Source organism: Monopterus albus, unplaced genomic scaffold, assembly GCF_001952655.1.
Source record: "Monopterus albus unplaced genomic scaffold, M_albus_1.0 scaffold16.1, whole genome shotgun sequence".
Lineage (NCBI taxonomy): Eukaryota > Metazoa > Chordata > Actinopteri > Synbranchiformes > Synbranchidae > Monopterus > Monopterus albus.
In genome coordinates this window covers 104920-114374 of record NW_018127896.1, presented here as the reverse complement: position 1 = coordinate 114374, position 9455 = coordinate 104920, and the positions used below count along the sequence as shown (strand labels likewise).

Genomic DNA, 9455 nt, shown 5'->3' with positions numbered 1-9455 from the left:
TCAGCAGGACATGAATGCATTTCGCACCAGTCAATAACAGATAATAAAGGGTACTCACAGAGATGTAGCACTGGCTCTGTGATGTACAGGAGCCTGAAAGAGACAAAACAAACATTTAAGCCAACAGAGACCAAACTGTCCTCTGCAGTGACATAGTGAAGTCAAACTTCTCTGTCCTCACATGTGAAATCTAACATTCACTGCATTTAGCAGTAACAATAACGGAGCTTCAAACAGTCAGTGACTTTTTAATGACACCTCTGTTATCCTGTTGTTTTCAGGAACATCTGGCCATTTTGTAGACAACCGGATTCAGCTGAACACCAACACGTCCACCATTGTGGTGGGAAGCGGGTCCATAGCCGACGCCCTGATGTACGTACGCTTCCCACCAGGTGAGTTCTCTGCACCACAGACACTGTACCAGCTGGTATAACTAATGTTTACACACTACCAGTCACAGGTGTGGACACATTTTCCCAGTGGATTGAATGGGAGTGTGTCCAAACGTCTGACTGGCCGTGTCCGTGAAACACAGTGTTTTACTGTAAAGGTGCTTTTAGAGGGCTGGGACTGGTTCACTGTAGGTTCATCAGACATCTCAACATCTGTTTCTACTAATAACAAAGTGGGATTCTGTCTCTAGTCTCTGAAGAAGCTGTCAGCAGCCGTCAGCAGCCGTCCGACGTCTCTCTGGGTTTTGTCCTCTACCAGAACAACCGATTCTTTAGGTCAAGGCTCTACAGGACGAGTCGGGCCACTGTCAGGGTTCTGTCAGCCAGCATTGAAGGTCGGGAGCGCAGCGCTGTGCCACAACATGTGGAGATGCTGTTCAGACCGACAGTAAGAAAACCAGCTTCTCCTAACAACCTCCTGTAGTCCCACTTAAATGACCTTTATCAGCTTTTCTTTTGGTTCGACTTGAATCTGAGTCGGAGGGTTTCAAAGTCTGACACTGTGACAAATCCAGACAACTACACCCCCCACAGCAGCAGAATGAGCAGTGAGCAGTTCCAGTGTACAGTGTCCCCACGGACAGACACACAGCTGTCACTGGATCACAGTGACACTGAAGGAAACTTAGAAACGGGAGGATTCTCAGGCAGGTTCTGTAGCCTCTGCTCCTCAGTGGTTTCATGGAGGTTTGTCCTGGAGGGACATCAGAGATAGTGACATCATCCGGAAGTGGACGTCACACTGAATCAGATTAACACGTGCTTCATGTCCGTCCATGCGCTGAGTTAGTGCAAGTTTTAATGGAGATTACAGCAAGTTAAAAACTTCCTGTCTTCTTTAAAACCCCTGAGGCGCCTGTCCCCATGATGCAATTTCCCAGATTGGGATTAATAAAGTATTTCTGTCTATCTATCTATCTATCACCTCACAGAGGACACTTTACCTGCACTATCAAATCAGATCAAATCAAATCAAATTTATTTATATAGCACTTTAAAAACAACATCCAGCTGACCAAAGTACTGTACGTGGCAGAATAACATCACAATAAATGACTAAAATAGAATAAATAAGATCAGTGCAAATAAAAATAAAACAGCACAGTAACACAGACACACAGTATACGTTCAATAAATTAAAAGGAAATTAAAACCATCAGGCTCTACTGTGCATTAAAAGCCAAGCCAAATAAATATGTTTAAAGCAATGGTTTAAAAGTACTGAGGTCATTAGCTGACCTAATATTAAAAGGTAGACTATTCCAAAATTTAGGGGCTGCAACTGTAAAAGCACGGTCACGCCAGCGTTTATATCTGGCCATAGGAACCTCTAAAAGAAATTGGCTTGAAGATCTGAGGGACCTTGTAGGTTTGTGCCAATGCACCAATTCAGTGAGGTAAGATGGAACCAATCCATTAAGAGCCTTAAAAACAAAAATCGATAACTTAAAATCGATTCTAAAACAGACTGGAAGCCAGTGGAGAGAAGCCAGTACCGGGGTTATATGCTTGAATTTCCTAGTACTTGTCAAAAGATGAGCAGCAGCATTTTGCACCATTTGGAGATGAGCGAGGGAGGAGTGGTCAACACCATAGTATAGAGCATTGCAATAGTCAAGGCGGGAAGTGATAAAAGCATGAATTGCAATCTCAAAATCATTAAAAGAAAGAAATGACATAACCTTGCTTAACAGCCTCAGGTGGAAGAAGCTAGATTTCACAACTGAGTTGATTTGCTTGTCAAATCTAAAATCACCATCAAACATCACCCCTAGATTTTTTACAGTCGACTTCAGATGTCAAGCTAGGGGACCCAGGCCCTGGTTAGAAGCAGTTAAGTCCTCCAGGTCACCAAATAGCACACACTCGGCCTTATTTTTGTTGAGATTTAAAAAGTTAAGTGCCAACTATGATTTCAAGTCTGTCAGACAGTCAAACAGCGACTGTAGTGACATCCCTCTTGATTCCTTTAACGGTAAGTAAATCTGAATGTCATCAGCAGAACAATGAAAAGAAAAGCCATATTTCCTTAAAACAGATCCCAGTGGGATCCTGAAACAATCTAGTTGGCAAACAATCCAAAGAACAGTGAGATGTTTTCATGTAGTGAACCAGTTCAGATAGCAGAGGTAAAGATACAGACTCAAACTGGTCAAAGACAGCAGAATGCAGAGGAATATCAGCTGGGTCAGGATTAGTAGAACTGGAGGACTGCCTAATGCTAGTGATTTTATCAGTAAAACATTGAAGAAAACCCTCATACTGCTACAGACTATGCTGTACTATGCTGTTTGATACTATACTGTTATCAGGACATAACAGTGATAACAAGACAGTGTGCATAAGAAAGCTTCAAGTTTCACTGTCATGATTTGTTTTTATGGCACTGATTATCTCACTAATCTGGCAGTAACTTGTCAAAGTACAATCAGTCAAAACACACTAGAAAAGGCAAGGTGGGGACTCCTGACACTGACTGTTCCTCTGCTCTTCTAAACACCAAAGCTCTTTGACTAGTAATGTGAGCAGAAGCAGAACGCTGAACAACACTGTGATGACACAAACAAACACCTGCTCACTGAGGACCAACTGCTGCATGACAAACTGCGCACGCAGCATAAGGATCTGGTGCAAACACCATCACTTCAACATCAGAATAACAACTTGTACACACAGAACAAATCTGGTTTGTTTGCACATCATCATCTTTTGGGTGCTTTCTTTTCCTGTGTTTTATTTAAATGAAACACAACATAAACCACTTGACTTGCTCCCTCATCTTTTCCACTGCCGTTTAAACCCAACATGTGACTGAAGGAGTGAAGCTGCAGACGTTCTCTCTGTGACTGTCTCAGGTGCCGAGCGCTGCGTCTCTGCACGACTTCGCCTGTGTTTTCTGGGACTACAGCCTTCAGGACTGGAGCACCGTTGGCTGCTCCAAAGGAAATGCTTCAGACGGAGTCCTGAGGTGTTTCTGCAACCACACCACCAACTTCGCTGCTCTCTGGGTGATGCACACAACTCTGCACTGATATGTTTCCATCCGAGGCTAAAGTTGGAGGGAGACTCCCAGCCAACTGATGCTATTTAACATGCTTTCTAGCCCAGTATTTAATCATGATATAATGTGACTGGCAACTGGTCCTTAGTTATTTAATGCTTTCCTGTTTAATGCTGCTGTTTCAGTCCTTCACAGAGAACTACGAGTATGCACAGGCCCTGGAAGTGATCTCCATCGTTGGTCTTTGCTTTTCCATCCTGGGCCTGCTCGTCACCATCATTCACCACGTCAGAGAGAAGTAAGTTGGAATGGGACTCCAGATTCAGCGCAGTTCATCCTGCTGTCTAACACACAGGCAGGGAGCTGGTCTGTAACAGATCAGCTGCAGTTGATGCTGAACTCTCCTTTGTCCTTCTCAGTTGCTCAGGTTAATGTTTGTTTAGCATCTCCATTAGCATTTATTGACAGCTGTTCACACACAAGGGCTCTGGCTTGGTGCTGTGCTGCACACGCTGAGAAGCCCAGTTAGTCAGTTTATTAGGTACACCTAGTTGATTTCAAGTCAGTCTAATCCAACAATCCCACAGTATATCCCTCTTCATGAAGGTGATAATGTGTCTGTTCAGCCCTGTTGTGTAAACTGAGGTGGACAAAATACCAGAAACACCTCTCAGTATAACACAGTCCAGTTGAACAGGACCACAACCTCCAGGCTCAGTGAATCCACACCTCTATGAAACACTGAACACAAATTGAACATCTTCATGAAGGACGATTCACTGCAGGACTGCTGGGTTAGACTGACTCAGGGGTTTCTAATAAACTGATCACTCAGATTCAAGTGTCCGTCTGGCCTAAAGCGCTATCTCGTCCTCTCCAGTTTAGAGAGGAAGCCTGGCAAGCGTCAGAACAAGTCAACCGTGGCTCTGCTGTGCATGTGTGTGAGCCTGTTGGCCTTCATCATCACCTTCCTCTCTGGAGTGGAGAACTCCAACAGACAGGGTGAAGTGCAGGTGGAGATCAGCCAGACCAACATCATCCCGGGCTCTGACCAACACGTGCACCGGGACCACGGCTCATGTTCGGCGGTGGCAGCCCTGCTCCACTTCTTCCTGCTGGCCACCTTCATGTGGAACGGCGTGTTCGGCACTGAGGTAGTGCTGCTGGTGCGGACGCTGCGCCGCAGCCTCCCTCCATACTGGACCCCAGGCAGTATGGCTGTTGGATGGGGTAAGACTTGATCATCCAGCACATCCTCAACAATGTGTATCAAGAACTTAGATACCTGGACCTGTGTCATTGGTGGAGGGAATAAATGGTTTCTGTCCAGAATTTAAAGTCACATGACTTCCTGTGTCCTCACAGGGGTCCCAGCCGTCATCATGCTGGTCACACTTGGAGCGACCTACAGTGTGGACAACCCTCTGGAATACAGACAGGAGGAATTGTGGGTCCATCATTGTACTTAGTGCTTATTAGCTGCTGTAACATGTTTTACATCACACCTATATGAGCTTTACCTTTGTTCAAGGTTCAAGGTTCAAAGCGTTTACTGTCATATGCACAATAAGGAAACGTGTTTCCCTGCACAGTGAAATTCTTACTTTGACATCCACATGAATGCCAAACAACACAAGTGAAATATAAAGTAGATAAACAGTAGCACAAAACCTAAAGGCACTTTAAGCAGTGAGTGAAAAGAAATATTATAAGAACACACTAAGACAGAATGTATGCTACATCGGAGCTGTATGTGCAATAGTCAGCAGTGAATGTACAATTATGTAAACAGTACAGGTGGAATTACTTGAAGTAATTCCTGATTGTAAACTCCTGTCAGCTGTTTAGGAGTCTGATGGCAGTTGGAAAGAAAGAGGTTTTCAGTCTAGAACTCTTTCTTTGTCCACGTACCTAAAAGTTCTGGACTTTCCTGTGATTGTTCTGTCTTTGAATTCATTCACACAGTGTCACCACTCATCGTGTTGGTCCAGCTCCTCACTGAGACCACAGGAAGTTTACTTTCAGTGAAATATTTATGACATTTTTTATTGTTGGAAACTTGAGGATCTCCAGTAGAACTTAAATTCAGTCCTGTGGGTTTCAGTTACAGTCTTTGTGTGATATTTTTATTTATGGTATTTTATTCTGACTGCTGATTTTTAACCCTCCAGCTGCTGGTTGGCTGCTCTGGATAAATCCAAACACTTCGACTTTGGGAAGCCCATGTTTTGGGGCTTCCTCCTTCCTGTCGCTTTGATCCTGATCTACAACATTGTGCTGCTGGCGCTTATCTCTCTGACCACGTGCAGGACAGACCCTGACCTGGCCAGGTAATGTGCTGCCGCCCTGACAGTCCTGCAGCTCTCTGCTCACCTGTGTCCTGAAAACTCAACGTCTGATTTTCTTTATATAAATGAAACCTAAGTGTGTTTCATATTTTAACTTTACAGAAACATCAGTCGGACTGCTGCACTAAAATCCAGCGGTGGAAAGTAGCCCAGTACATTTACTCAAGTACTGTACTTAAAGCTAGGGTATGTGACTTAAGGTAGCATTAGCATGAAACTCCAAATCAGCCCACTCTGCTCTACTAAAACCCGCCATGCTCTGCCCAGCTCTTCACATATTTGTTGTTATGAATTTACAATGAAAATGCAACAAAACTCACTGATCAGGTAGAAATAACTGAAAATCTCTGATTGATTAGAAGTCAGTCCCACTCAAAACCTTTTTGAAGCTAATATCTCTGGTGTCAGTTCAGTGGCTCTGGGTCACAGGAGGATTCGACAGCACCTCTCCACATGAAGACACATTTTGGAGCAGATTTCTACAAACATTTGGAAAAAAGTTGCATACTGCAGCTTTACGTAGGCTACAATCCTTCACTTCACTACATGTCAGAGACAAACTTTTTACTGCTCTACATGTATTTGATAACTTTAGTTCCTTTTTAGAATCAGATCAATAAAACAAAATACTGTAGAATACACATGTTTACCTAATTAGCATTTTGAATACAGGACTTTTATTTATAACAGTATTTCTACACTGTGGTAGTACTACTTTTACTTAAGTAAATATTCCGAGTACTTCTTCCACCACTACTAAAATCAAGAAAAATCACTTGTACTTGTACTTTATGACAGTCATAGTTTCAATAATCAAATCATATTTTCAGAAAAAGAGCTGGAATATTTCAATAACTGTTAATAAATGTCTTAATATTTTGAGAAAAGTACAGATGCCTTACTTTGAGGAAAAATCTCGTGATAGGACAAAGTAAGGTGTATTAAAATTTCTTGCCGACTTCACTCTGACTCTCTCAGACCACCTTGTTCTCTAGTGTGCATGTTAAGGACTCATTTCTGCCGTGAAGTCGGTCTCTGACTCACCAGCCTGTTCTGTTGTGCAGCACCAAGCCTTCGCCTCTCAGGAAGAAGTTCCTCATCAGCTTCTCTCTGGCCGTGGTTCTGGGTCTGTCCTGGACCCTGGGGTACCTGGTCCTCGTCAGTACAGGACACACCCACCTGGTCTTCAGTATCGTCTTCTGCATCTGTACGACCACACAGGTACATTTGTCTGAACCTCCACTTCAACATTTTACATCTAGCTGTTTCTAAACAGCACTTCCACAACTGTGAGCTACACATCTTTGACTGGAATTATAAGCAGTGTTTGAGGATGAATGTCTCTAGAGACATGATTTATTCAGATTTTGTTGGAGGCAGCATTTTATGTTTAACTCTGCAGCACAAATTGGTACATTTTTGAATTGAGTTTGGTGACTTTCTCTCACTGTGAACAAACAAGCACAGTAGTGTTTATTTTTGTGAATAATGCTGTAACATTAATGAATGAATTAACAGTTTTTGACCAACAGCGATGATGCAACATCAGGACCAGTCTTAGGAAAATAAAAATAAATACAAATAATTGGAGAGTTCAAGAATTAAACAACAATGTTTGGAGTAACAAGCTGCAAGTTTTCAAGAGTAAAATCTTGAAAACAAAAGAAAGAAAGGAGCAATTATGTAGTGAAGTTGTAAAAAGGTCATTTTTGTGTCATGGTTCCTGAATTCAGTTCAGAAACACCAGGTGATGACTTGCTGGTTCTGGTCACATGTTACTTGTCGTGTCAGCCGCTGGCAGGCTGGTTTGTGACAGACCAACTGTGTCAACACCAGTGTTACATGTCACCAGATGTAGTGAAAATTCTGTAACCTTTGCTGTCACACATCAACCTAAGTTGTCTATGTTTGGTCCCTCTCTTCTCTCCTTCTGTGACACCTGGTTTGTCATAAATGGGTCCTGTTAGAACACTGGGACAGTAAACATATGTAACCACCAAAGGTAAAACAAGGCTCACCTTTGTCCCGCTCTGGTGTCCTCAGGGGTTTCAGATCTTCATCCTGTTCACAGCCAGAAGGCCGAGCTTCAGAGCGGCTGTGTCCCACTCTGTGCAGCACCTCTCGTCTGTCAGCATCCCGCTGCACAGCGCAAAGTACATGCTGTGGAAGAGTTGGGGCACAACCAGAGGCAGCACCGAGTGCTACAGAGACCTCAGTCAGGAGCGCAGCTTCACCAGCAAAGAGCTGTAGGAGCCGATGGAGACCCTGGCCACATCATGAAGCTTGGGTCAACATCCTTTGATCAGTGGTTTTTATATCAACACAGACAATGATCAGCAGCAGTGGCTCAGATCATGGAGCCAATCTACTGACTAGTCCCCCTCCGCTCAAACTGTGTGGACTTCACTGTGTTGTCCTGTTTCCTGGTCAGTGACTGAGCTCATTTCACAATCTGAAGACAAAGGAAAACAAATGAGACTGTTTGGTACTCAAAGCAGTCATTTTACTTGTCTTTGTGTGTGACCGGAGGGGACAATGAAACAAGCCTCTGAGCATCTCATTATCTCTGATGTCCCACACTTACTGTATCTGCCTTTGAGAATCAAGTGGCTGCTGAGACATTTCTCTTTCTGTGCACAGAACAGGTCCAGGACCTGCTGAAGGAACTGGGACTGAGTTCTAACAAACAAACAAGACATGAGACAAACCATGAAATATTCCAGAGCAGATTTTTTTTTCTTGCATTTCATTACAGACTGTTTAAGTTTCTGCAGGTTGATTTCTGTTTAGCTTTATTCCCATATCACTCTTCTTTTCTCTTGCAAACTTTGATGTAATTTCTACTTCCCATAATCATATGTTTTATCTTCACGTGACTTTAAAGTTTTTCCAGCTGATGTTCAGATTCAAAACAAACACTGCAGTCAGGTGTTAATTCAAGCTACAATGAAGTGCATCAGTAATAACATCCAATATCACAGTGTAACACAATGAGCATAGTCATTCTGTCTGCTTGTATTTTTAGATTTTGACCGGTGCTGTGACTGCAGGGTCCACCCGACCCACACAGCTGTATGGTTCCGATAGAAAGGATCAAACTGCTTGTTTAAACACGTGACACGTTTGTAGATTAACTGAACACTGTGAACAGTGGCACTGTGAGCAGCTTTGAGATTTGAGTGTGAATATTGACAACAATTCCTCTGACCTGCTGTGATCATTACTGTGACTGAAGCTGGTTGCAGAAGCTGAGCTGTGTCCCAAAAATAAAACTGGTTTCATCATGTGTTGGCTCTTTTTTCCATTAACATATGCTTCTGTGTTGTCGAGGTGAAGGAAACGTCATGACTTTGTTCTCACAGTCAAAGTCTTTCTTACCTGTGTGTTGCTTTGGCTGTAAATGAACTAAAACACAGATTAAAACACTGACAATAGATAAATGATGCATTTACAAAGGGAGAAGTTTTAATGACGGGACCAGGGCCGGCCCGTGGCATAGGCAGTATAGGCAAATGCTAAGGGCGCCGTACATCCAGGGGGCGCCAGAAATGGAGGAAGAAAAAAAGTGTAACTTCCACTATTCTTAAAACTAGACTTCAGAAAAGAATAAGCCCACCACATTAATTTAACTGCATAGCAGCAAAGCCTACT

The 9455-nt window shown here is 43.1% G+C and overlaps 2 protein-coding genes across 6 annotated transcripts in view; one reads left to right on the top strand and one right to left on the bottom strand.

The window, feature by feature from the left end:
* Window positions 1-7923, bottom strand: part of ftcd (formimidoyltransferase cyclodeaminase) — an 18913-nt gene extending 10990 nt beyond the window's left edge. For 2 of the 5 annotated variants that reach the window (XM_020592029.1, XM_020592032.1), the window contains exons 1-3: window positions 7823-7923; window positions 6849-7009; window positions 59-93 (exon numbers count right to left, since the gene is read on the bottom strand). The gene's annotated coding sequence lies outside the window, so the exon portion shown is untranslated. Of the gene's footprint in view, window positions 1-58; window positions 94-4423; window positions 4478-6848; window positions 7010-7822 lie in introns of those variants that run through there. The other 3 variants (XM_020592030.1, XM_020592033.1, XM_020592031.1) reach the window with 2 other exon arrangements.
* adgrg7.1 (adhesion G protein-coupled receptor G7, tandem duplicate 1) overlaps window positions 1-8222 on the top strand; it is a 9904-nt gene extending 1682 nt beyond the window's left edge. The window contains exons 3-11 of the mRNA XM_020592108.1: window positions 282-395; window positions 647-843; window positions 3311-3463; window positions 3642-3754; window positions 4337-4686; window positions 4822-4903; window positions 5628-5786; window positions 6869-7025; window positions 7848-8222. Of these exons, the coding sequence (XP_020447764.1) occupies window positions 282-395; window positions 647-843; window positions 3311-3463; window positions 3642-3754; window positions 4337-4686; window positions 4822-4903; window positions 5628-5786; window positions 6869-7025; window positions 7848-8054 (1532 nt within the window). The 3' untranslated portion in view covers window positions 8055-8222. The remainder of the gene's footprint in view (window positions 1-281; window positions 396-646; window positions 844-3310; window positions 3464-3641; window positions 3755-4336; window positions 4687-4821; window positions 4904-5627; window positions 5787-6868; window positions 7026-7847) is intronic.
* The last annotated feature ends 1233 nt before the right edge of the window (window positions 8223-9455 follow it).